This window comes from Hoplias malabaricus, chromosome 17 (assembly GCF_029633855.1).
Source record: "Hoplias malabaricus isolate fHopMal1 chromosome 17, fHopMal1.hap1, whole genome shotgun sequence".
Taxonomy (NCBI): Eukaryota; Metazoa; Chordata; class Actinopteri; order Characiformes; family Erythrinidae; genus Hoplias; species Hoplias malabaricus.
In genome coordinates, this window is record NC_089816.1 from 2,120,515 (window position 1) to 2,148,097 (window position 27,583).

Genomic DNA, 27,583 nt, shown 5'->3' on the forward strand with positions numbered 1-27,583 from the left:
TTAAAACCTAAATTCACACTTTCACTGAGAAATTAACTCATCACTGTCACATTTTACAAATCAGCATATTCAATTCAAGAGTTTTCCATATGAATTAGTCTTGTTTTGGTGAGGATCATGGTTCTTCTCACAGACATATGCCTGCTTTTATAGTTTCTATCATTTTGTTGGATTGAATGCGACTTGATATAATATCAGATTTATTGGAGATCCATCGCTACAGAGAACATAGGTCTGGTAGATTTACACCACTCTGGCACTGCAAACTGTGACCTTATGGCATGGACTAAACATCAACTGCACTGTAGTTCATCGTGTATCTTAATAATTACCTCCTAATAATTCTTTTACTGTTAGATGTGTGTATTGTGATTTTAAAAATAGTGTTAAAGTGATTGCGAAACTAATTCTGGTGCATATTCCCTCTTGGATGTTTCAAGGCCTCTGTGGTTAACAGACACTTGAACAAAGTGCACATTTCCTCCAGGCCTCCATTACATTTGGAAAAACACGTCTCCTTTAAAAACAGCACATTTTCCTTCAGCCACAACAAGGAGAGACAAGGCTGAGAAGTGAAGCCTTGAAAAGCTGTAATATCTCTGATAAAACCGGTTTGTCATGTTCCCTAAAAAAGGAGACACAGGTCTGGTCACTAACTTGGTATGTGTATTCTATCCTCTATCGTTTCACACACACACACACACACACACACTAGTATTAGATTCCGAGAAAGCATGACAATCATTCTCACAATATTTCTTTTTCAATGTGTTTTTGGGTACTTCTGAAAGTGCTGCTGCAGCCCTGAGAATGATCCACAACCTAAATCTTTCCTGCTGTGTTGGGGTCCTCTGGGGGTCCTGACCATTGGAGAACAGAGTGAAATGGGGTAATGAAAGTATGGACTTCAGTCTGTAACTGTATGGTCAGAGGAGCTGATAAAATGGACTGTGAGTGAAGAGAGAGTGAAGCTAGGTGTTCCTAATCCAGTGATGGTTCAGTGTACATCAAAGAAAAGCCAGAGTGCCAACTGGTGCACCAAAGCACTGACTCCATCTCAGCAACACAGCCAGGGTTTAGACACACGTTTGAGTATGACGATGACGTTACTGGTGACAGGCCACACCTGCAGCGCATTCCTGTCCTTACAACAGGTGAACTGTGAATGGCATTGAGTTCAAACTGGAATTACCCTAAAATCGTATGAGCTCAGATCAAGCTGGAAATCAAGTTACAAAGCTACTTGTGTCAACACAAAGAAACTGAGAAGTAGACAAAAGTTACTTTACTTTTCCACAGAAACTACATTCACATGGAACCTTTTTAGTATTTTTTTATTTATTTACAGAAACGGAACGAGACTTGACTGAGACTTGAACACGTAACTGAACGGAATAACCCACAGTTAAACAACAACAGGCGGAGCTGATAGTGGAAAAAGTCTGAGAGCTGTATCTAAGCCTCAGTAAAACCCCTCACCTTCAATGTGACGCAACACTGAAGATGACAAATAATATCACATCCTCTTTCGTGTTTCGTTCACATGACAAACCACATGCCTTTACTCAAACAATGCCACCTTGTGGAAGCTATAGTCCTTTATTACTGTGGTCCAGTCGAATAAAAACAAAAAGATATTGCATCATTTTCAATACACTGGGTTTGTATATACACTCTTAAAAATAAAGATGCTACACGCCCTGTGTTCAAAATGGCTGCCTTCACTTATTCACTGTATAATGTATTTTATAATGTACTTTTATAGGGAATTGAATGCAGGAGGGTAGTGAATGATTTTGGACACTTCCTCATGTGTTTTATTTATTTATTTTTTATTTTGTAACCAAACAACACATTGAATTATGGGTAATATGCTGTCTGCTAGTGTACACTATACATTTTGCGGTGCATTGTGGGATTGTTTGAGTGGCATTCAAATAAACCTCTTTTCGAACACTAATACAAAAATGGCTGAATCCCAAAATATTGCACTAGATATGAGTAGGGCACAGTTTAAACACAACCACTAACACTGGTGATACCTTTTGCTGTCACTGTGATGTTACCCTCAAACATATATTTTCAATAGGGAACATAACTGTACCTTATACTATTATAAATGTAGATTTTAAAGTTGTGTTGATTCATACCCCCATTTAATCTTCAAGACTTATATTATTTTCTTTTATTTTACACAGTTTTTTAATGAAAGATTAAAAGTATTCAACTCTCCTTCTGGAGAGGAGGTGGCACGGTGGCTTAGTGGTGAGCACATTCACCTCTCAGTGCTGGGATCTGGGTGCAAGTCCTATCTGGGTGGAGTTTCCATGTTCTCCCCGTGTCTGCGTGGGTTTCCTCCCACAGTCCAAAAACATGGAGGGTAGGTGAATTGACTTCTGTGTAGTAACTGTCCTGTGAATGAGTGTGTGTGTGAATGAATGTCTGTATGTGTGAGTGATATGGATTGGCGCTCTGTCCTGGGTGAAACCCTAGTGCCCGATGCAGTCCTCCAGGTGGATGGTTGTTCCTGGTCGAGAGTACGCTGTGCACGTTTGGCTGCTGCTTCTCTCCAGTGTGTGTTCTGAGCAGTCAGTCCTTGGGTGTCTAGAAAGGTGCTATATAAGTGTAACGTTAGATAGATAGGAGAATATAATGTACCTTTAAAGAACAAAGCTGGACTTTAAAATCACTGTTGTACCTTTAAAGGTACATTTACACTGTCTATACCTTTATGACAATAATGTACCTCTAGCTTACCTTTATTTTTCAGAGAGTATACAAAGTGTTATTTGAGCAATGCTACAGAAAAAACACTTTTGGGTCCATGAAGGACCATGTTTATTCATGAGGTGTGTGAAGAACTTTTGAAAGTTTTAAAAAATATTATCATCAAATCTGATTGGCTCAATAGCCTCACGTGTGCTGTGCAGAAACGCATGTGATTGGTCTGTGAGTTTCCTGGAGCGCTAAACCTGCACCGTAACGACTAGAAGAGTCACACCGCTTTAAACACACACTCTGTTCAAAGCTCTTAATAGTTTATCAGTTACAGGGCCAGGTCCGGTCCGGACTCAGACCATGGGCTGCCTATTTGTGACCCATGTTCTATGGCATCGCTCGAAGACCATTTTTAGCACCTTTATTTCTAAGAGCGTACCTGCTCATCCAATGTTTGTTTCGAAAATGAGGGGCATGAATATGCAGGGCTTTCTCTTATAGTTTCTGCTCTTTAATGAAGGCTGTGCACCAGATGTTGGAACATGTAAGGATTTCATTACATTCACCCACAAAAACATCGGGTACTGATGTTATATTGTAGGTTCTGGTCATTTAACTCATTCCTAATCAATTGTATGTGGCTCCATCACTCCAGAAGGCACACTTCTGTTGCTGAGGGCTTTTATATCCCTCTTTATTCCTTGGCACTGTGTGGTGATTTCAAGCCTGTAGAGCATCACATGGCAATTAAACAAGGCAGCGTGGCTCTGAATGCCTGTTTAAAGAATGGGTGCACTGTTCCCTAATTAGAAGAGGTGTCTGCATATTTTTGGACATAAAGTGCAGTGCAGTGAGACTAAAGCCCCCTAAAAGCAGTGTAGCAGCTCTGTGGAGGGAGAGGTCTCATATTGCTGGGCCTTGACCATGCAGTTCCTGAAATGGAGAATTTATAAAGATGAATGTCCACAAATGAGCAGACAGATCAATATAGAGCCCATTAGCTCGTATCTTTATGTGATTTCTCAAGCATCAAACCGAGGCTACAACAATCAGAGTTTTACAGTTGAGTGGAGTATAGTGCTCTGACTCAGGGCCTTGTATCATATGCTATCACTCCCACACTCTGTTTATCTTCTGCTGACTATGAAATCATAGCTACGTACTCCAGAATATGAATGAGGGAATTCTAGCTGCTGTACACCTCAAAAAAACCCTGCCTTATTAACAAATCATCTATGACATATATTTAATATTCCTTATTATTGCATTACTATGAAAATAATTCAAGGATATTCATGTACTGCTGTGATTTTATCTGGAAAGAAATGCCTTACACTGACATTATTCCTGGTCAAATCTAAATGATATGATATAAAATATAAATTATAGATCATGTAATAAGATATTAGATATTATTAGATAAGTAGATATTATTTTGGAAGTTGGAAATTTCAGTGTTGTACCAATGGCCCACAATGTACCACAGTAAAATAAATGCACTGTGAGTTTACTTTTGTATTTCGATCTGAAATATTATAGTTTTCCAAGAGACAGCAGCAGCTTTGCATAGGGTTCAGAATGACTTCACTGGTGAGGGTATATTTAGAGCCTCTTACTGAGGATAATTGGTTTCAGAAGACTGAAATTTCCAGCTATCCCAGGGCCTCTGGGGTGTGTGCGTGTGTGTGTGTGTGTGTGTGTGTGTGTGTGTGTGTGTGTGTGTGTGTGTGAGTGAGTGTGTGTGTGTGAGTGAGTGTGTGTGTGTGTGTGTTTTGCAGTAAAAGGGAGGGCTCCATTCAAAACAGCTGATCTTCTTTTGGGACAAGGCAGTGCTGAGTAATCCCAAAAACTCCCATCATCTTTAAAAAAAAAAGGCAACATGAACACATTCTCCCTCCTCCTCCCAACGTTCAGAAGAAAAGAAATGTCCCAAAAGGCCAGAGTCCGAGCCCAAAGAGATGTAAACATCTGGGAAACATTTGGACACTGAGCAGATGGGTTGAGCATCGAGGCGTTTAGAAAAACAACCGAACTATATCAATTTCAACGAGCTTCTATTCACCACATTTATCTCGTATTATCGCTGTTCAAAGAAAACAATTTAAACGATCACACATTAACTGAAGTCATCTTAAATCTAATCAATGTCTTACCTACGTCTGAGCGCTCTAATTATGAGCTCGGTATGTGATTTTTAATTATGAGCTAGGTTAGGGTTCTAGGTTTGTATTCCATTGGCAGATACTCAGACTATCATTTACTCACTTAATCTTCTTCACGTTACGAATCAGCCATTATACTGACACCTTGTGGCCTGGACGTGTCAGAGATTCTGTACCCAACCTGGTTCATTCAGGGACTATTAAACATACTGATGGTTTATCTTATGTCAGCTGGACTTACAGAACAAAAATGCATTATCAAATTTATAAACATTGATTGCCATGATTTACCGGTTTAAAAAGCTTCTTTAAAACGCTCTGCTTCTTTATTAACAGGACCCTATGAATATTTATAACAAGCAAACACAATGTTTATTCAGAAATGTGGCGCTAATACAACCATGAACCCCCCCACCCCCCAAACACCCACACACACACACACACACACACACAGTGTCTTTATAGGACTTTTTCTCAGACTCTGAGACAAGGGACCCTCAGACTGGGGTGGCTCGCTGAGTCACATGCCTCCATCGTGTTGGAGCAGATAAGTGCACACTGGCGCTATGTTGCGAATAGAGGGTAGTTCTGCTATTGGGGGGTGGACTCTAACTCACTGAGAGGACAACAGAGGACAGAGTTTTGTTTTTCTCAATGTTCAACAAACTGAATTAACTGAGGATCATTTTATATTTCAAATTAATGACCGCCTGAATAGACGCTGTAAATTGTTTTAAAATTGAAAGAGTTGTTTAGAGGGCTGCTTTACAGTGTGGAGTTGTACATTTCTAACAAAGATCTGTGCTATTTGTTTGTCCATTATCCTATTATCAGACATTCATTAACTTAAACCAGATGAAATAGAAACAAACAAACAAACAAACAAACAATCCAATAAACAAACAAACAAACATAACAGTCACAATGTCGACTGGAAGGAGACTCCTGGGGAGTCTTTACTAGACGTTGTGAGATTTGATGACATTCAGGTACTCAACCAACAGACTCCAATTCATCCTTGAGGTACTGGATGGGGTTCAATCACTTACCACAGCCCACAGCCCAATACTGAAGCTCTTTACACCGCCCCAGCACACGCTTGGCATTGATCATGATAACCTTCGGGTCATGTATTTAGCTGCTCTACTGCTTTTATTCCAATGCCTTTCTATAGAGAACTAAACGACAGTGTCAACAACTTAAAGAAGATGAACGCACCAGTTTTAAAGTGTCCACATATTTCTGGAGCCCATGGGGAAATAAATAAATAAAAACCCGAATGACTTACCGTAAGTGATGCTTGTTTTTGTAAACAGTGTCAGAGATGGAAAGGCGATGTCCACCTTAAATAAACTGCTCCAGAGAGATTAGACATTCTCCTCAGGGCTCTGGAACCTTTCTCTCCGTTTACAAATACTCCTCTTGTTTTCCTCTACTTCTCTCCCTCTCTCTCTCTCTCTCAGCTCGCGCGCTCTGCTCTCCGTGTCTCGTGCTCGTATCTCCGGGAAAGGTCCCTCTGTTTTCGCTGGAACGGGAAGGCGGCGCGTGGGGAATTCCTCGCACTCACATTTTCCCTCGAATCTGATTGGACAGCGCTCCCTCAGTGTTCCACACACAGCCTTCAGAGGACAGGCCCTGGATCCGCACAAATACATAAACACTTTCAAAATACAAAACCAGGGAGTACACTTGAGTACGATTTGGTTCAAATATTAGAGCTCGAGTTAGTGTCAGTGGCTCAGACAAGAAACAACACTGGGGAGCGTTTCTGCTCAGAGTCTTTGCTGAGGAAATCATTTCTTTACTTTTGGACACAAAAAATCCCTCATCACACGAAGTATTCTGGTTCCATGGCACAGAATAACTACATATATATAACACATACGTATATTGACAAAATTGTTCGCTTGTATCCCAGTCTTAATCCCCGGGGTTTAGTAGGATGTGGCTATTACAGTTTAATCTGTATTGGGGAGGATTTCCATGAGGTGTGTGTTTATCAGAACTTTTGTTAGTTCTTCCAGAAACGCATTAGTGGGTCAGACACTGATGTTGGACGAGGCCTAGCTCGCAACATCCACTCTAATTCATCCCAAAGGTGTTCTATCGGTGTTCTATCGCCAGTCAAGTTCTTCCACAACTAACTTGCTCATCCCTGTCTTTACGGACCTTGCTTTGTGCACTGGAGCACAGTCACATTGGAACAGGAAGGGGCCGTCCCCAAACATTTCCCAGAAATTTGGGAGCATGAAATTGTCCAAAATCTCAGGGTATGCTGAAGCATTAAGTGTTCCTTTCACTGGAACTAAGGGGCATGCCTTACACTGCTGCACCCAACACATTGTAGTACGCTTGGTGATGTAAGACTTGGATGCAACTGTTTTGCCATGGAAACCCATTCCATGAAGCTTACTAGGTGCTGTTCTTGAGCGAATCTGAAGGCATGAGGTGTTGATCTCTGCGCTCTTTGTGTCTCAGCGTCTGATATCCCCGCTGTGTCATTTTACTTGGCCTACCTCTTAGTGGCTGAGTTGCTGTCGTTCACAATGGCTTCCAATTGTGAAATTTCACGACTGCACGAGTGGCATCATACCATGGTACCATGCTGGAATTCACTGAGCTCCTAAGAACGACCCATTCTCTCAAATATGTTTGCAGTCTGCATGCCCAGCTGCTTGGATTTATACACCGGTGGCCATGAAAGTGATTGGAGCACCTGATAAAATGGACTATATACAGGAGCACTTTGTAGTTCTACAATTGCAGATTGTAGTCCACCAATCTGCCGACTCTTATCATCCCGATTTCATCTGCTCTTCAATATTCAATGGTCAGAACCTCATACGACAATCAAGAGCAGCTATGATTTGGGTGGGGAATCATTCTCAGTGCTGCAGTGACACTGATGTGGTGGTGATGTGTTAGTCTGGTATGCGTAGATCACAATCCGCAGTAGTTTCCATTCACTATTTATTCTGTTAGGCACACCTATATTGTGTGTATATCTAAAGTCAGACACAGTAGCTCAGTTTGTGTTGGCTGTCATTATTCAGTGGACACAAGACGCTGTCGGCTGGATATTGTTGGTTAGTGGAATATTCTTAGTTCAGCAGTGACACTCTGGGCTTTAAATATTCTAACAGCCCAGCTGTGTCTGATCCACTCACACTCACACAGCAACACACTCAAACACACCACCTCAGTGTTAGTGTCACTGCTGCACTGACAATCATTAATTCATTCATTGTTTTTAGCGGCTCATCCATTCAGTGCCACGGTGAGTCCGGAGCCTGCCCACAATCACTGGGAGCAAAGTGCTGCACTAGGAACCAACACCCAAATCATACCTCAAATCAAACTTTATTTGTATAGCGCATTTTACAAGTGATGTTTTCACAAAGCAGCTTCACAGAATTCCAGTAAAGACACAGTAAATACCTGCTCTGTGGGGTTCCTGAACATTCACACACAGTGAAATGGAGATAAGAAAGTATGCGGAGAAACAAATGGATTACAGTTTGGAATTGTGGAGATACAAAGTGCTCCTGTACGGTGAGTGGAGCTGATTAAATGGACAGTGAGTGTAGATACAAGGTGGGTGGGTGTTAGTGTTTTGGCAATTAATTAAAATTGATTATATGTTATTTTATTTATATATTATTTTAAATACCTGACAATATCGACAAATCTACATTATTCTAGAGGATTACTAATAAGAATAATATACATATTTTGGACTCATATTAATTAGTTTTTGAAATATCAGTGATGCTTGTGAAAATACAGTTAATCGATGGTGGGCAAAAGACTTTCATGGTTTTGTTTTTGTTCAGTCATTGCACTAATTTGCCTGCATACAAATTACAGAGGCGTCCAGAAATAAAATAAGATGCAAATTTTTCCGTCAGCAAATATTTTTAGTCCTAGTCTGTACTAGGGGGACCAGGTCTGAGAAGGTGAAAAAGAGGAGGGGGGGGGGTGATGAGCTCTCGCCCCGCCCCTCGCTGCCGTTGTATTCTTAGCTGAACCTATGTGTGCTTTTAGGTCCTTTACACCTTTATTTGCTACACATGGGAAAACATGGGAATTTATTTTTTAATTCATCCGAGAATTTACAGTTCCGTTTCGGCACAGCTGCTCGAGATGAGGGTGGGTACATGAGCTTTGCCTGACGTAGACAAGGACTACTGACGTGCAGACTGACCAATTAAATGATTACAGAGAAGGTTATCGACCAATAACGGTAGCTCTACAATCAGAACGTCCAATCAGAAGATTCACCACGCTCCCTTCTCACTCAAGCGAACCAATCGAAGTAGGGGAGGGCGGGACTAGTTTGTGAACGAAACGCTTCTCGAAAATTCTATGTAAGCTCTAGAAAAACAAAATGCCGGACGTTTGTGAAATTCCGCCCGGACATTTTTTTAAGTCTAAAAAAGAGGACATGTCCGGGTAAAAGAGGACGTCTGGTCACACTGGTCTGTACCGGGATGGTTTGTAATTTATGGCCAAAGGTTTGCAGTCAACCAGGTCATGTGTGGCGTCTCTAAAATTTCCCTAGGGAACAAGCTGCTGTTATCTGCTGTATTTGTATGCAACCTGTGTACAGCGCCGGTATAATTCTTTAATTTTAATGGATATATCTATAAACTGTTGTAGCTGTAAAGTACAGTTCATACAAAAATAAAAGCTTGCATTCCCATACCGGGAGTCGAACCCGGGCCGCCTGGGTGAAAACCAGGAATCCTAACCGCTAGACCATATGGGAGCTTAGATAGTGGCCAACATTTTCTTATTATATTCATGTGTCTATTTATGACTGCACAATATCTCACTAAGAACACATGGTAACAGCGAGTTTCGAGCCGAAATTATACCGTGTCCGAACAGAGCACTAAGATTAAGAGAAATCTGTTTTTCCTCTGCCATCAGTGGAGTTGATATTACATTTCATTTATAAAACACAGTCAACGTCATTTATTTTTGTTACAAATACAATAAACAGTGTCCAGACAGTTTTTTGAAACGATTACTATGTATTCAAGTTTAGTAATTAAACATTTATGTGAACTATGCGAAATAAAGGGAACAGCGTCACGAAATTGACATTCGAGTTTGTCTCCACCTGGTGTCGACATTGTGCGCTGCATTTGGTTTAGTTTGACTCGATATCATTAACGTTATATTCACGTATGTGTTGCAGTAATAATTCTTAATAAAACACCCATAAATTTCAGAGGCGCTAATAAGTGAATTCTATCATCTTTAAACAATTAAAAAAAACTTGAATAAAACACACATTTTGTATTTAGATCCAAATGATTCCAAATCTAGCATTTTATTAACTCATTATGAAAAAAGAAAGGCTACACGTCATTATTATGTAGAATAGAACTTAGTACGCGCATGCGCATATAGGGCTCATAGGTCGTATATCTTTTTATAGTTTATATTTCTGTTGATATGAAGATTTGTTTATCACATTCATTTTATAGTGTTTTACAATCAGTATTAATCAACTAATTTATCGGGTCATTGCTTAATTTATCGTTGGTTTCTCAAATTACATAAATATATAAATAAATAAAAAAATCAGTAAATGTAGTTTTAACACTGTACCAGCAGGAGGCAGGAGGCTCACAGACAGCAATAACTCAACCTGGTTTAATTCCACATCTCTACACTCTACATCGTGCACTTCATAGGTCATTAAACTATGGACCCTACAAACAAAGTGTGTGCTAAATATTACACACAGGAATCATATGGCATTAAGACAAGACTTTATTAATCGTGAATACATTTTTGACATACTATCTTTATTCTTTTAACTTTTGAAATTATTTTCCAAAAAACAATTATGGAATATTTAAAAGGAATTATGGAATTGGAGACTAGAAACAATTGGAGAGGGTGGTGTAGTGGCGCTGCCACAATCCCTACCTCGAGGTGACTGGGGTTACTATGTTCTCCCTGTGCCTGTATGGGTTTCTTTTTGGTCCTGTTTTCCTCAAAAAAAATATATATATATATATATATATAAACGTACATGTTGAAAGGCACAATGATTCTATGAGTAGGTTCTGAACACACAGCGAACCTCGACTATATGAATGAATGAAAATATCTGAATACAATTTGGCAAAATACTTGGGGAGATATATAGTATTGGTGGTACAGTACTGGGCTTAGAAGCCGTTAATCGCCTACCTAGGGAGGAGGAAGTAGAGAGCAAGGAGCCGTTTGGAACACACCCCACAGAAGGAGCTGAAAGCCTTACTGCCGACAGTGGTGAAGTGGTATTTTCTGATCCCGTGAACGTTAGCAGAATTGTAATTTTTAGCTGCTTTACGTAGTAGTTGTATGCCATATGTTTATTTGAAAGTATTTTGCGCTCAAAACTCCCGCAATATTATATTAAGTGGTAATACATACGAGCTAGATATTGGTAGAAGCTAATGTTGTTAGCACTAGCTTAGCTGAAGCGCTCTTTTTGAGGTAACCAGATAATTTAATGTGTTTTTATCTTTATAACAGCTGAAGGGTTTTTCGTTTTGTATCGTATTTTGCTCGCTTTCTGATAAACTTATCAAGCTGATAACGTAATTATTTTAACACCATGGGCTAAAACTACCAAACAATAGCTAACTTATTTCACATAGTTTTTCTCTGCCCTTCTGCCCTCGGTTGTGTTTCTCTTTGTACATTCTCTCTCTCTCTTTCTTTCTCTCGGAAAAGGGAGTCGTTAAAATACCAATGTAAATTCACGTCCAGATACAAAAGCAAGACAAGGATGACATCAAAAGCAAAAGGTAGGAATAGGGATGTTCTTTTTTGTCATATGTTTGTGGGCCAATCTATAAGAGTTTTGACTGCTTTAGCTCACAAAATAAGGTCGTATCAGAGATGTAACGTTAATTATAGCATGTGTCTGTGAAACCTCAGGCCATGGGTCTGAGAGATGTAAAATCCCAGTATCGAGAATTACTCTTGGGGGTTTTTTTTCCTGGAGTTCTTCTTCTCAAATTAGTACATGACCATTCTAAGGTTTATGTGGCAGAATGCTATCAAACCCACACAATAATTTTTGAAGCTGTGACATCGCACACGGAACATACACCTGTTTTTCAGATACCCTCCTTTTCCATGTCATACTACTGTGTAGGTTCTAGTTGATAGATTCCTGTAGATATTGCATTATTTAAGTGTAAATACACAGTTTCCTAAACATTCTTCCTCTTTTCCAGTTGGAAAAGTTGGCTCCAAAAGTAAAGAGGATGCCCCTCATGAGCTGGAGAATCAGTTTGTTCTGCGGCTTCCTCAGGTAAGAGCTCACTTCCTCCCTATAATACACAAGTGGCTATACCCATCTGTACTCCACATTAGGGTACTGTACTCTGTCTTACTATGTCCTTCACAAAGTACTCACTTAATATTAATTGAGAGCATACAATGTAGATAATTAATACAACAATGGTACAAGTGAGAATAAGCTCAGAATATACACAAGGATCATACGTTTCCACAAAGGACAGGGGACGTTTAATCAAGAAAAAGAACTAGAGGCAGAAAGTGTTATTGAAGCGGAGACAGCCTTTTTAATTCTTCACGCCTGGTGACATCATAGCAGAGAGGTGAACCCTGAAGATCTGGAATAAAGTGGGGCGTGCCTTGAGAAAGAAACTACACAAACCTCCTGCACTGAGGAGGCACAGACAACAGAGGCACACAGAAAAGCTACAAATCTTTTTTGGAGTGCCCTTGTCTTGCATTTCATGTGGTGTCACTGTGAATAGTAGCTACAATTACAGGACTTACTCTTTACACAGAAACATACAATAAATAAAAATAAGTGAGAAACCCTGAACCATTTTTCCACATCACATTTTTAAACAGATCCCTGTTTACCCAGCTGTCAGCCAGGAGATGCTGGGGCTACACTCCTAATAGCACCATACACCCGACATGGTACAGTTTACAGATAATAAAATTAAGACTGCTACACCCAGACAGTGCACTAATGTAAATGTGCAATTATTTTTCATTGCACAACTAAATGTGCCTTCCGCATTCAACCTGTGGCAGTGAAAACACACGCACTAGTGCACCAATGGGCTTGTAGTCTTTTACTTGCTAAAACAAAACATGTTTTAAATATAAATAAATAAACCCAATTACTGAAGCTTGTAAATGATCTGTTTATAAATAACTCACATTTTCAGTCATGAGAGCAGTACAATACAATGGAAGCTAAAGTGCTCATAGTGTTCCATTAGAATTTATGGTGAAAATGTTAATATGGCTAATAGCAGAGAACAGATTTTCTCCCCTTGTTATGAAGCATGTAACCCCTTGTTACATGAAGAGATGGCAGGCTTCTAATTTTTTTAAATGCTTCTCAAAAGCATGGTTATGTGCTATGTTTGAGATAGGTGTATTCAGTTTTCAGATTTGTTTTGTAGTGTACATTAGTACTGCACAGTGATGAAGGACGCTCTGTCCTCAAAATGGCAATCACAGCAAGAAAAAAAAAACAAAAAAAACAATCGTGACCAAAACGCAGGGATGCTCATGTGGCGTGGATGAAGGGATCGTCAGTTAAACATTTTCTTCAGACTAATTGACATTAGGGAGGTGAAAGTTAAAAACTAGACTTGCTTTCTGGATGATTTAGTAAGTTTTTATTATGTTAGCTTAATTTCATATTAGTTTTTGATAATGAATATATATATAGTCTGTACAGAAAACCAGCAAATGAGATGCACTTGAGCAGCTGAGCATTATCCTGTGTGGTCTGTGTGGTTCGCTGTGATGAGAAGAATAGCGAAATGTTATTAATAGAACAGAAATATTCCATCTAGTGTAAAGCCTTTCAAAAAAGTAAGATTTTGGAGACATTTTGGAGAGCAGATGCCCACAAACCTGTGGAAATATGGTGTAATTTTCCTTAGCCTTAAAGGGGATGTCTATGATTGTGGGGAAACTCTGTTCCCTCTGGTTTGTTTACATTCAGAAGCTCTGTCTCTTTTAAGGTGGAAGGGTGTGTTTGAGGAAGAAAATGACTGTTGTTTTGTATACGGCTGAAATTATTGTTCACTGATTGAATGACCACAGAAAGTAATTTGTTACTTGAGTTGTTTAGTTTTCAGTCTGTTAACTTTTTCAAACAGTTAGAGCTCTCTCAGATTCGACAAAGCAAAAATAAGTCAGTATTACTCACCTATGGACCAGGGATAGAGTAATATCCTAATTTTGGTTTGTGCTTTTCAATGTTTGGAGGTCTATTTTTTTATGTCTGAAACACCCCAAATACCTTTTCATTGCCAAAAGCAAAGTGAGAGAAAGCCTGGAATACTGGATAAAGACGCTATTTTTTTTACCCATTTGCTGGCACTGGGGCTTCATAAACACGTTAAAAATATTGGAGAGCTAGCAAATGGTGAGGGAATATCCTCATAATATTATAAAAGGTGTTTTTTGGTGGGGATACACCCTGGAGGGTGCGCCAGTCCTTCGCAGGGTGATACTCACTCACTCACACACTTATGGGCCCTATTTGAGTCACCAGTCCACCTACCACCTACTTTTTTTGGATTGTGGGAGGAAACAAGCACCCAGAGGAAATCCACGCAGACACGGTGAGAACACTGCCCAAAGACAGTCACCTGAAACGGGGCTCAAACCCATATCCCCAGGATCCTGGAGCTGTGTGACAGTGACACCTGATATTTTAATCTTTATTTAAATTAGTTGAAATGAATTATTTTTAGAAATGGAAGGCATTGCTTATGTGAATGTTAGCTTGGCCAAATTGGTCGTAGAGGTCCATAATGTTCACTTTTTTTGTATTTGTGTGCACAGTGTGAGGTTTCATAATTAACAAAGTCAATCCCTGTGTGCTGCTGTTTATCTCTTCTAACCTGCCCAGTATGATAAACTGAATGTCTGCTTTAAAACAAGACAGTGGCCATTACTAACTCTGAACAAATGGCTCTTCCTTCAGGAATACGCCTCCACAGTGAGACAGATTGCCCAGTCCAGCAGCATGAATCTCAAAGACAGACTGACTATAGAGCTTCATGGTAGGTGCACAAAATCATAAAGGGCTCAGAAGTAGATGGATGAAAGAGAAGTATAACAATAAAAATACTGTCATGTCCAGAAGTATTTGAAAAGAGGTTATACATGATTTTAATAAATCTCTGTACACTACCACAATGGGTGTGAAACAAAAAAATCTACATGTGATTGAGTAGACATTCCTCTTTAATTCAAGGGGCTTAACATAATTGATGCATTAAATAATGCAGCTGAATATGGTGTGATTAAATATATAAGAATTATTTGTGATGCTTAGATACAAATAGTGTGCTTTCAGTGACTGCTTGAAATCTGGAAGCCATGGAAACCGCCAAAGGATTTTTGACCTTGAGATACTTTGCCAGGCTTTTGGTGCAGCCACCTTCGGTTTCTGTTAGTTTGTGGCCCTTATTGCATTCTGTTTTGTCTTCAGTAAGTGAAAACCATTCTCAGATGGGTTGAGGTCAGGTGACTGACTTGGCCATTAAAGAATATTCATGTTCTTTCCTGTAGAAGGCACTTAGAACATTGCTACCTAGATTGATAACAACACAAACACTGTGTAAAAATCAGTGCCAATTTCCCTTTTTATTGTTTATATTAAATGAATCGATATAATTTGGTTTACCTGACCAGAATTTACCAAAATAAACCTCTTTTATTGTCAAAATAAAGAATGATTTCTATGGCTATTAATTGAAAAACATATAATGTAAAATATGTGATTAGATAAATATTTGGGCAGTCATGGCCTCATGGTTAGAGGACCAGGCTTGGTATCGGAAAGTTCAATCTCCAAGACCGGCGGGAACATACACAGCTGAAGTGCCCTTGGGCAAGGCACTGAACCCACAACTGCCCCACTGGCACCAGGTTTAGGCTGAGAACCTGCACCCAGACAGAGCTTCAGCAGTTTTGCAAAGAGGAATGGAGGAAAATAGCAGTAAGAAAATGACCAGACGCCTAAAGCAACAGCTACACACAAATGGTTTAAAGATAACAAGCTGAATGTTCTGGAGTGGCAGAGTCAAGACCCAGACCTTAGTCTAGTAGGGTTTAGGCTGAGAACCTGAACCCAGACAGAGATTCAGCAGTTTTGCAAAAAGGAATGGAGGAAAATTAGTCACTTAGCAGTGACTAAGTGTCAGGTGAATGTAGGTGAAAGACCTCTGCGTCTGGAAGTGAGCGTGACTAAGGGAAAGCCGCTGCTGAAAAAAGCTTATATTAAATATCTCATACAGTTCACCCCAAAGGTCAAATGAAAGAGGGTTCTTTGGTCTGATGAGACCAAAATGGGTTTGGCGGACACCAGACACTGCACATCACCACAGACACTATCCCCACCATGGAGGATGGCAGTGGCAGCATCATGCCACTTCTCGGCAGCAGTCCATAGAAGGTTTGTGAAGGTAGAGGGGAAAATCAATGCAGCACAATATAGTGAAATCCTGGAGGACAATTGGATTCTGTCTGCAAGAGAGCTACCACTTGAGAGAAGATCTATTTTCCAGCAAGAAAATGACCAGACGCTTAAAGCAAAAGCTACACACAAATGGTTTAAAGATAACAAGCTGAATGTTCTGGAGTGGCAGAGTCAAGACCCAGACCTTCGTCTAGTAGGGTTTAGGCTGAGAACCTGCACCCAGACAGAGCTTCAGCAGTTTTGCAAAGAGGAATGGAGTAAAATAGCAGTGTCCAGAAGTGGAAGCCTGAGACTTGTCCAAACAGACTGTGATTGTGGTCAAAGCTGCATCTACTAAATACTGACTATTTAAAAGTCTGGATTTTTTTTCCACTTTGACATTGAAGAGGGTTTTTTGTTTTGCTTTTGTCTTTTCTTTTGTGAAAAAAATCCAAATTATATTGATCAATGTTGCATTTATTAAAGTAGGTAAATGGTAACGTTTTGGGCCGATTGGCTGGGTTTGAGTTTGACCCATGCCATAATAAAAAAAAAAAACTAAAAAAAAAACCTTGAATTAAACAAAGTCTACACCTCAATACTTCAGTAATAAACACATTTTAATGCAGAGTTAAACAAGTGTTTTTTCAGTGTTGAATATGAAAAGCTAAAATATTTGTGGTTTTATGTCTGTTTCTACAGATACAACAAATTAAACAATGGCTTGACATTTTTTATTCTTGAAAATTTGCTTTCTTGGTTTTGTTGCTTATAATATTTAGGCTTCTATTAAATCATTCAATTTTAATGACTAAGAAATGCTTTTTTATTATTTCCAAATTCCTAGCTGATGGCCGTCACGGGATCGTGAGGGTGGATCGTGTCCCTTTAGCATGTAAACTAGTGGATCTTCCCTGCATCCTGGAGACATTAAAAACAGTCGATAAGAAGACATTTTATAAGACTGCTGATGTGTGTCAGGTAACATAAGCCTTGAGGGGAAAAGTATGTGTGGGTGTAAATATGCAAAAACGTTTTAATTATGCTTTTCCTTGCCTTGCAGTATTGTGTAGGGAATGATGTAAATAAAGAATAACAAGTGTGAATAAAGCCTAGCTATTTTTGGCAGAATATGTCCAGCAGGCTTAATTAGTCTAAGTAGTTTTGTACTTTCCTGTATTTCTCTGCGGCTAGATGCTTGTCTGCTCTCTGGATGGAGACCTCTATCCCCCCCTAGAGGAGCCCACTGGAAGTGTAGACTCCAAGAGCAAGAAAAAAGACAAGGACAAAGACAAAAAATTCATCTGGAACCATGGCAGTACGTGTTTCCTTTCTTCTCCTCCAGGGCTGAATGCTAAATTAGCCTGAGGGCAATTTTTTTTATTGTCCTTAAACAATAAATTGATGTTGATGCTTCAGTCATCTGCAAGCGAAAGTCCAAGAGATCAGAGTTGGCCTTCCTCAGCTACAGTTCAAAAAGAAATGGTGGCATTTTCCATGTGCTTGTGGCATTGTGTGTTATTAGTGGAGTCTTATCTAACGGGGGTGATTAGCAATAAATAAATGATGAACATTTGGAGCAATATTTAAAATAAAACAATTAAACATTTAATAAAATGTCCCTAATAATACAGTAACCACACATATGTAATGTGATTTAAAGAGTAGAAGTCGAGATTCTGTGGGTTTCACTTGTCAGTGATGCATTAAACCCTTTTAATATTGAATTCTCTTTCTCTCTCAAACACACACACACTCCAATCCCTACAGTAACCTGCCCTCTGAAGAACACCAGAAAGAGGCGATTTAGAAAGACAGCAAAGAAGAAGGTAACCTGGTTTCTTTGCTCCTTCCCAGTGTTTTCCTCCCACCAACTGTTGTTTCTTTTATTTTAATTTTGATGATTTTGCAGTCTTTCCTTAGCCCTCACAAACTAAACAAAATGTATATTTCCTGAGTGGGAAGAAAAATGGATTGATGCTAAAACTACGATTTACATATAAATAAAACCTTCTGTCTTCATTTGTCCCTCGAGCCAGGAATGAAAGCAACTTTACAAGCTGCTTTGATGGAAATGACGAAAAGGCAAAGTTAGAGGGAAGTCCTCTCTCAGCCTCCTGAATAAATCACCTTTAACGTGAAGCTAGCTATTGATTAGGTTCCATTTTTAATCGCTAATGTTCTCTCTGGCATGCAGCCAGCTGTTTCTATTAGTGGTTTAATGTGTGTGTGTGCGGGGTGTTTAGAGAAAGCGTTTCCTTGCAGCTGAAATCTAATCTGATTTGTTTTGCAGTACATTGAGTCTCCTGATGTTGAGAAAGAGGTGAAGAGGCTCCTGAGCACAGACTCTGAGGCTGTTAGTGTCCGTATCCTTTCATACACCGTTCTCTTTGTATGTTTGACTTTGCTTCCACATGTTCACAGCTGTCAAGATTTCAACCCAATAATCTGTGACTTTTTTCTGTATGCATTGTGTCTTTTTAGACAATCCTTTTAATCAATGAATTCAGCTTGTTTAATATGAAAACACACATTCAGTAGAGAGAACACTTGGAGAAGCCACATGAGACTACGTCACCAGGAAAAATGTCGAGTGTGGGTCACAGAAACAAAGCCTCATGCATTAGGCTATGATTGGACTACGTGTTCTCTGAAACTAAAACTTTACTTGAAATGAGTTGGAGTGGTGTTTGTGATCCAGTATTATCATAAAACAACTACTTGACCCCTCAAACATATTTGTAGATAAATGCAAAGCCCCACAGCAATATTATATCTAGTGTAATTTTTTCACAGTTGAGTACAGGCTGTCACAGCAGTAGAGAGGAGCAAACGTCTCATTATAACCCTTCGTTTAGAAGAAATGTTGGCTTATTAGGTGTCCACAAATCAAAGAGTTTACCTGTAAATCATCTGTATCACTTTTGTTGCATTGCAGTGGATTGTGTGAAATCTTATGTTGGCCTTTCTAGTTCATCTGTGGACTTCAGTAATGGTTGCCCATAAGTGTGTATAAGTTGTACACACTTTATAGAGCATAACATTTTTTCTAAAACTGCAAATCAATTTGATTCTATAATTTAGTAGAATTTGTAAAACTTTTGTTTGCTATTTAATGTTGTATACAGGACTTCTTGCTTCTTTAAGATAGCAAGTGTTTAATGAAGAGGATTTTGGATTGTTTGTATATTTGCCTTGACACAGCTCTAAGGATGGGAGGTGATCGCTGAGGATGAGACCAAAGAAACCGATAATAATTTATCTCTCTCCAATCTGGACTCCTCACCTGGAACCTCTGGACACAAGGGTCATGGTTCCTCAGGTACAATTGGCTAAAAGAACACACAACCGTACATACGCTGAAAACATTCTCATTAATGGAAAACATTTTAAATATAGTTACTGTATTAAATATTTCTCATTATAAGATCGAGGAAGAATATTTTAAGACTTGCTTAGATATGATGCAATGTATAATGTTTTGTTATTATAAACATTTCACATTTTATGGTGCTAAATGATTACAGTTACAAGCGTGTTCAAGGTATCTGTAATATTTGGATGTGTTCTCCTACATCTTTTCAGTGAGGTCAGGAACTCTTCTTTCCTCTCTCTCTTGTCCAGCTCCACGTGACGAACTGCGTGAGATTTTTAACGACATTAGCAGCAGCAGTGAGGACGAGGAAGACGAAGGCGATCGACATGAAGATGAAGACCTTAACATTGTGGACACAGAGGATGATATGGTTGGACAGCTCAATGAAAAACTCAACGAGTCTGATGGAGGAAGGGACGAGAATGACAGAAACAACCAGATTGGTATTGTGTATTATCATCACAATTTTTACTCAACTTTTCAGTTGAACTCTGTACCATGGATGGGCCTGTGCTTATAAATTAATCAAGAAAGTTTTGAAAATCAATTAATAAATTAGGACAGATTAGCTATTTCTACCATTACTTGTTCTCAAAGTTTTATAACTGAACTAAAACTTTAATTGAACTCTGTATTTGAACCAGAGGGCATGGTAAAGTGAATGGTTTAGTGAAGAGCATCAGACACCCTGATCCTGTCGTTTACTTGGTGTGTTATTGATTGAATAATATTGTGAAAAATTGATTACAACATTGGATTGAAATCCCAGCACTGCACCACCTGACGCCCAGACAGACATAACCAATAACTGTGTGTAATAATGTTTTCTATCTCTATTCATATATACAGCTGGACACCTGGGACCTTTCTGCTCCACCACTGACACTTACCATAACCCACACTTTCACATAAAATCATGCATCATCACACAGAGTCGCACACCAAAAATAATCACATTCATCATCCTACAGTCGTAGTTTCAAAACCATCTTAAGGAATGAAAACATCTTAAAAAAGGACATGACATATACCCCTTTATCTACAATTTAAAACACTTCCCCAGTGACTTAATGAAATTACCGTGATAAGTTTTGGTCAAAAAGTCACAAGGATTAAACAGCACCGCACCTTTCTAACCATGGCTAAACAGTCCTCTTCAGATTGTCCCGTCTTGGCACCTAATGAACCGCAGTTGAATTCAGCTCTAGAGCCCATGAGTGAAGAGCAATGAGCAGAAGTGGGTTTTAAATAGTGCTAAAGCCCCCCCTTGTGCAGCTGCTTTTGCAACAACATTAATCATATTGGTATGTTTATGACCTCTGTATTCTAAAAACACAGGGTGGGAAAAACAACCCTGAGAAATGTAATGGATGAAAATGTCAAAGTTGTCAGTCACATTCAGTTGGAAAATTCTCCTGACGGCTTGAGTGTGAACTGTGGAGATTTAGGAATTCATGTTTTTGTGGATCATATTTGTGCAGATCTAAGGGCTGTAGTTGTTACTTTCTCTCTCTGAGGAGAGGCTTTAACACTCACTCTGAAATTCTACTCCACAGTAATGGAGTACCAGGTGCAGATCAACAGCGTCAAGGCCAAGCTGCAGGAGACTCGCGCTCGCAAGAAACAGCAAGAAGATTTGATCATGAAGGTGGAGAACCAGGCTCTAAAGGCAAGCCCTTCACAAACAACACCAACACACACTGCAGAAAATTGGCCACTGAAATCACTTTCAGCTGAATTCATTTTGAGATTGTTGTAAGAATTATATATGTCCATGAGTTTTTTTTCTAGGACACTTTGGCCCAAATCCCATTACTTAATGTGCCCATTAGAACTGAGTTGCAAAGTACAGAACGTTATACATCAGGAGCAGTTCTGCCAGTCTGCAGTGATAACAGTCAGTAGTGCAGTACTCACTTTATGGCATCATATGCCTTCAGAAGCATATATTATCACCCACTTCTAACTCTTCTGTATTATGAAACTGAATTCAGATTTGCATTATGCAGCTTTTTGTTTGAAACAAACTTCATTAAACTAATAATTTTTAATGACAGTTTATAAAGTAGAAAATACATTCTTTGCTTGCTTGAGTACTTCTGTCATGCTTGTGAATCATTCTTGGGCATTCTTGAAATGTCTTGTAAGCACTGGCATCGTTGCTAGGTTACATGTATTTTGCAGAATGATACCTGAGGAGCTTCGGTCAGAGTGCCATCATCGTGTAAAATTGGCACTCCTGAAATGTCTCTCAGCCAATTAATATTTGATAATTTTATGAAATACTATACATTATGGTTGGTTCAAAAAGCCTAAAGCACTAATGTACGCTTCTAGTTCTATGTTTGTGCCAAATATGGTGGCTGTAGCTTGACAATCTGACCTGTAGAGACCTTTTGAAACATTTGACACAAGTTTAGACATTTTTCACTGCAATCCTCAGCAACCGAAAATTGTGTTTGGACAATTACTCTCTGGAAACTTTTTGTTAGATCATTATCAAAAGCGCAAGCATAAATCTGTGCTATTGGTTCTAAGATGCATTGGTTGTAGCTGAAAAACAGTGACCCATGAATATGTTCTAATCGAGCCATCCTAAAAGTGAAAAACCGAGAAACTAGAGTCAAAAGGCTTTCTGTGAGGTGCAGTGATATGGAAATAAATCACAATGACTTAGCAACTAATAAAACACTTGATATAAGTGTAGATGGACTGTAGCTGTTTAGATTGTTTGCTGTCATCAGCAAATGGCATTTTTGCGAATATAGAATACAGTAGCAAGCTCCATCAAAACCTGTATGTACTGTTTGTGCTTTACAACCATCCTTTCAGATTTAGCTCTAATTGTTGATAAGATTGGAGTATCTCAGATAACAAAAGCAAAAAGAAAAGCATTGTTCATTAAGCCAACTCTGCATCACTTCTGAATCCTTTCATATCACACAGCCCTAGCCAATGTTAATCCTTTAACGCTCTTGGTCGCTGTCACTTTTGGCTCAACTTCTGCATTTCTTAGGGTTGATAATGAGTGAGTGAGCAGATGGTGGTTGACTTTGCCATTCTAATCCCCCCATATTTACAGTAGCTCTCATATTTAATAATGATTAAATAGATCCATAACCCACATACAGGTTTGCAGTGCACATCCCAAAATAGATTAAGACATAGACAGAAATGTAATTCGTCTTTCTTGTGCATGTGCACACAGAGACTCAGACAGTCACAGCTTAATCAGATCACATCTTTCACAATCATATTTATGACATTTCAGCTGATGATTGTCATATAAACAGTTGTGATTTATGGTTTACTGTTAACTATTTAACTATAGTTCCTGTCTGTAAAGCATACCAGTATAACGCATACCAGTAATACTCAAACAATATTCATTATTGTTTTCTCTTTACAATTTTGATAATAAACATTATTTGATCATTAAAAAATGTTGTTGTAATTTTATCCCAAAAGACTGCTATCCAACGATTATGTAACAGGTCTGTTAGGCCCACACACAGCCCGCGAGGTTTTATGTGCCATGTAACCTTTTAAAATTGTTTTGAATAAAAGCTTAAGTACTTCAGGCAACTTGAGCCATTCTTTTTCTTTTTTTTCTTTTTTTTTTCTTCCTCAAAGCATAAATATTGCATTCTTTGCCATCAGCCTTTTTATCTGCATAACTCTCAGAAATGCATGAAAATCCTGGTCTCTGCCAGCCAGTCCTCTGGGGAATTTTAAAGGCTGAAGGACACAGGGATGCGTGTGGTTTCACTGTGTCATTTTGGCTCTGCCTCGAACGATGCTGTGGCAATCAGAAAGAACAGAGAAAGGTCATGCTCATCAGAAAAGCCCTTCTATGCAGCGTCAAACTTCAGACAGACAGAAGTGTAGAGAAAAGAGCACTGGCCCACGCAAATAATGTACAACACAAACAGCCATAATCTAATTCCTGTCTCTGAGATTCTCTCTTTAATCCACTCTTAAAACAATGCAAACAATATCATATTGGGCAACATGTTAAATCCATTCATTCAGTATGTCTAATATTTTTCATAATATTGTTGTAAGAATACAAGAATATTCAGTCTTTTAACTTAGAGTATGTGTCTTATTCCAATGGCAGGGCATTATTTCTTTAAGAAGCAAATTACCAGGAGTATTATTGTATTGTTAGTATGGTACTGTTTAATAGTGTTGTCTTGCTGAGTATTTATGTGGACTTTCTTTACTGTATTACCATTAAAACATTTTATTTGGTCACATGAGCTCTCCCCTGTCAAACTTCCTGTTTCATTCATGCTTATGGCTGTGATGTGTAAACGAATTCTGATACAACACAGCGACAGACTCAGTAGACTGGATTGCTTTTCTCTCACATGGTTTCAGCAAAGACACAGTAACTATATTATGATGATTTTACTTTAGTTTTTCTTACTGTCTGAAACAAAATGAATAACCTCTTTATGGAACAGCCAGATTTCAGTGGATAAAATAATTTGCAACGAGCAAAGGTTTATAGAAATAATATTTTTAATACACAAAATATACATTAAGTTTACGCATTCAATGTCTTTCATTTCTCTCTCTCTCTCTCTCTCTCTCTCTCTCTCTCTCTCTCACAGAACCGTTTTCAGGCATTGCTGAATGACATTATACATCAGGAAGAGCGAGAGATGGAACAGGTAAAATCCCACACAGACCATATGTACACTCCTGTGAATAAACACATGGGCCAATCTCAGAATTGTAAAACATTAAGCTTGTAATGATATTAATAAAATATTTTAATAGGACATGACAGGAACACCTGCTTCTTACACATTAAAATATATTTTTCTAAAGAGGAAGACCACACACTACTTTGCAACAAGAACCTGCTAACACACCAAAGACCACCATGAACAGTATAGAGAATACATTTATCAGGATTATATTCTGCTTAAGAATCTACATTTGGAATTAGGTTTAGGAATTAGGGGTCAGATCGGGAGACCTTGGCCCACGACGACCAATCCACTTTCCAGGAAACTGTTCATCTAGGAATGCTCGGACCTGACACCCATAATGTGGTGGTGGTCTTGCTGGAAAAACTCAGGGAACGTGCCAGCTTCAGTGCATAAAGAGTAAAACACATCATCATGTAGCAATTTCGCATATCCAGTGGCCTTGAGGTTTCCACTGATGAAGAATGGCCCCACTATCTTTGTACCCCATATACCACACCATACCATCAAGAAGTGCAGCACCTGAAACTACGGATACTGGAAGCCTGTGCTAGCATTTCTCCTACGGTGTTGCTATTAGTGACCATGGTGGCGAACAGCACCACACACATTCTCTCTCTCTCACACACACACTCACAATCACAGACACAGGAGCTTTTCAAGTGTGACCAAGTGTTTTTTGTTTACACTAAATATTTTAAAATGATTGCTGTTGGTTTGACAGTGGTGGAAATGTTCAGTTTTGGCTGAAAGAATTTACTGATTTGAATATATTTCAATACAGTTTTTTATTTATATTTTTTTTATTTGAACGCAAGTTCCTGCGTTATTATTTATAAATTTAGTGACAAAATAGCAATGAAATGCAAATAAATCTATATGTTAATTTATGTTTTGTTTTCCAAAGTTAGCAAGGTAATGTTTAAGTCAGTCCTGATGCTTTAAGTTTCTTCTGTATGGTAAGGTATGCGGTTTAATAGGAATGACTAGAGCAATGACCAGTTCAAATCTTTTACTGGAGAAAGACTGGCCACGAAGTGCAGGCAGCAGCTTGGTCCATGTAGGGATCCAGTTCTTGGAACGTGAGTCTTAGTTAGTGTCCATCTAGAACACCTGCTGGTATCAAGTGGTGACGGCAAGGGATTTTGTAGATATCCCTCCGAGTGCATTTTACCTGGGTGGAAGCACCACTCTCTCCATTAGCAGATGACAGCATGGCAGTGGAAGTGACTGGAGCTTTGGGGAGGCAACCTCACTAATTAAAAGGCCCACCATATGCCCCTGAAGGGAACCCTCAACCCTTTGGAGGAGCTGAACATGCAGTGGGCAACTAGTACCTCACGGCAAATTAGCATAGCACTGTGTCTTCAGCCACAACAGCAGCAACACAGATAATGTTGACAGCAGCAGCAGCAGTGGAGCATGACAGTGTCACCAGTGGTTCAGGCAGAAGAGAGTGCTGCAGGAGGGACTGTGCAGAGACAGAGGTACCCGTGACGGCTTTCAGCCCAAAGAAGCTCTGGCAGGCAGAGACACACAAAGTGGAGATGGCATATGTTTTTGAATGTTTGGGAAAAAAAAAAATTCAGTGGCCAATCAATGAAACAAAACTGTTGTTGCTCTTGAAGAGTCATATGGCGTCTTCAAAGGAGCAGGAAATACAAGAGAAGGATCTTATTGTCTCTGTCATGAACTGGAAAATGACAGAACCGGCGTTAATCGTGTTCTCATGATATGAAAACGTCTTTTTTGCCTCCCACATATCTGCCAAGAGGTCCTTACTCTCTCTCTCCACTGTTCAAAATGATGCCATTGTCAAAGAATTTATGAAAAAGTCCTTGTTTTTTAAAAGAAAAAAGCAAAGCCTTGGAATCAGTGATGTGCTATGGTAACCAGGGATGCGCGAGTTGTGTTTCAGTGGATGCAACTGGGCATGGAGAAGTCTGACTGCTCTTACACTGCTCCACCGCAGCAAAGGGCTTACCCCTGTTTCAGCTGGCAACATGAGGGCGTGAGTGCAGCCCATGGAGTCGATGGTTCCCATTGAAAATGTATAGGATCCGGTCAGCATGCTCTGGCCTTAAGGCACATCGGCATTTGAGAGGGCAACACATCATGCACGTCTTTGTGGGTAAACTGATGTTGGGGCCCCTTGCATCTGCCACAGTCCCCACACACTGGTGGGAAGTTAAATGAATGGGGCTATGCTAAGTGGCTCCCAGCAAGCCCCTCTGCTAAGGACATGTTGTTGTTTAGTGGTAGTTCAGTGCATTTGTGTGTTTAAGTGTTGGCCTGGGGACTGGTCTTGAACCTTTGAAGAAGCTGTTGAGGAATTGCCTGTTTAAAAGAAAAAGAATCATGCTTCCTGTGCACTCTGTTCTGAATTTTTGTTTTTAAATGTTCCTGCCACAATATTGATGTATGACCAATTAAATGGCTGTATTTCGTGTGGACCTCTGCCCTAATACTAGCCTCTCTCTGGTGTTTGTGTACGCTTGATCTGATGCACAGACATAAAAGAACAAATAACACCGGAAGTCTCATTAATCATTCTCCACTTAGTTCTCAATTACAGCTGCACTGTGAGCCATCAATCACTTCTCGTCTCGTTATTTGCTCCAACAGCTGGCCTCTCTGCAGGAGCAGCTGGACTCACTGATCGAGAAGTGACCACCAGGGGGCAGCACCACATTTCCATGTCCACTCTTCAATGAAGAAAATGCTGGAAGCCAGGTGGCTGCATTTGAACTTGTTTATTTAAATCTAACACCATTCGGGCAGTTCTTTGGAGTTTATTTCTGTTGAAGTGTTAAATATTCCTGCTATATTTTGTGTTGTTGTTTTTTTACTGCTGAATAAATCTATTGACCAGTAAACACATTACTGTCTTTTTTTTAAATACATGATTTATTACATTTCGTATTTTAATGAATATAATTTAACAACGTGTGTGTGTGTATAAATAATTTAATTTCTGTACTAAGCTGGCAGGGCAGTGCTAAAATGGTGTTCCTTTTTAAAACGTTCTATAAGAAGATGACAGTGGTATGTAATTAATGTACAACCCATGTGGGTAATGTCATTTTACCACAGAACGTCAGTAATGTTTATGATGGGTTTGCGC

At 39.3% G+C, this 27,583-nt stretch overlaps 2 protein-coding genes and 1 non-coding gene across 6 annotated transcripts in view; 1 reads left to right on the forward strand and 2 right to left on the reverse strand.

Annotated features, from left to right (window-relative positions):
- Window positions 1-6,333, reverse strand: part of elf1 (E74-like ETS transcription factor 1) — a 65,692-nt gene extending 59,359 nt beyond the window's left edge. The window contains exon 1 of the mRNA XM_066649803.1: window positions 6,169-6,333. The gene's annotated coding sequence lies outside the window, so the exon portion shown is untranslated. The remainder of the gene's footprint in view (window positions 1-6,168) is intronic.
- Window positions 6,334-9,576: 3,243 nt separating this feature from the next.
- trnae-uuc (transfer RNA glutamic acid (anticodon UUC)) lies at window positions 9,577-9,648 on the reverse strand. Its single transcript has one exon. It is a non-coding gene; the product is annotated as a tRNA-Glu (tRNA).
- Window positions 9,649-11,001: 1,353 nt separating this feature from the next.
- taf7 (TAF7 RNA polymerase II, TATA box binding protein (TBP)-associated factor) lies at window positions 11,002-27,325 on the forward strand. Of its 4 annotated transcripts, none has more exons than XM_066649044.1 (13): window positions 11,002-11,212; window positions 11,619-11,692; window positions 12,128-12,204; window positions 14,884-14,962; window positions 17,210-17,343; window positions 17,557-17,680; window positions 18,133-18,191; window positions 18,656-18,728; window positions 19,574-19,684; window positions 19,987-20,181; window positions 21,295-21,407; window positions 24,358-24,417; window positions 27,085-27,325. In XM_066649044.1, exons 2-13 carry the CDS (start codon window positions 11,674-11,676, stop codon window positions 27,127-27,129), a joined length of 1,089 nt encoding a protein of 362 aa, XP_066505141.1. In that variant the 5' UTR covers window positions 11,002-11,212; window positions 11,619-11,673; the 3' UTR covers window positions 27,130-27,325. The 4 variants fall into 4 exon arrangements, with proteins under 4 accessions (XP_066505141.1, XP_066505142.1, XP_066505139.1 ...); XM_066649045.1 differs by having other exon boundaries at window positions 11,002-11,179; XM_066649042.1 differs by having other exon boundaries at window positions 11,002-11,171.
- Window positions 27,326-27,583: the final 258 nt, after the last annotated feature.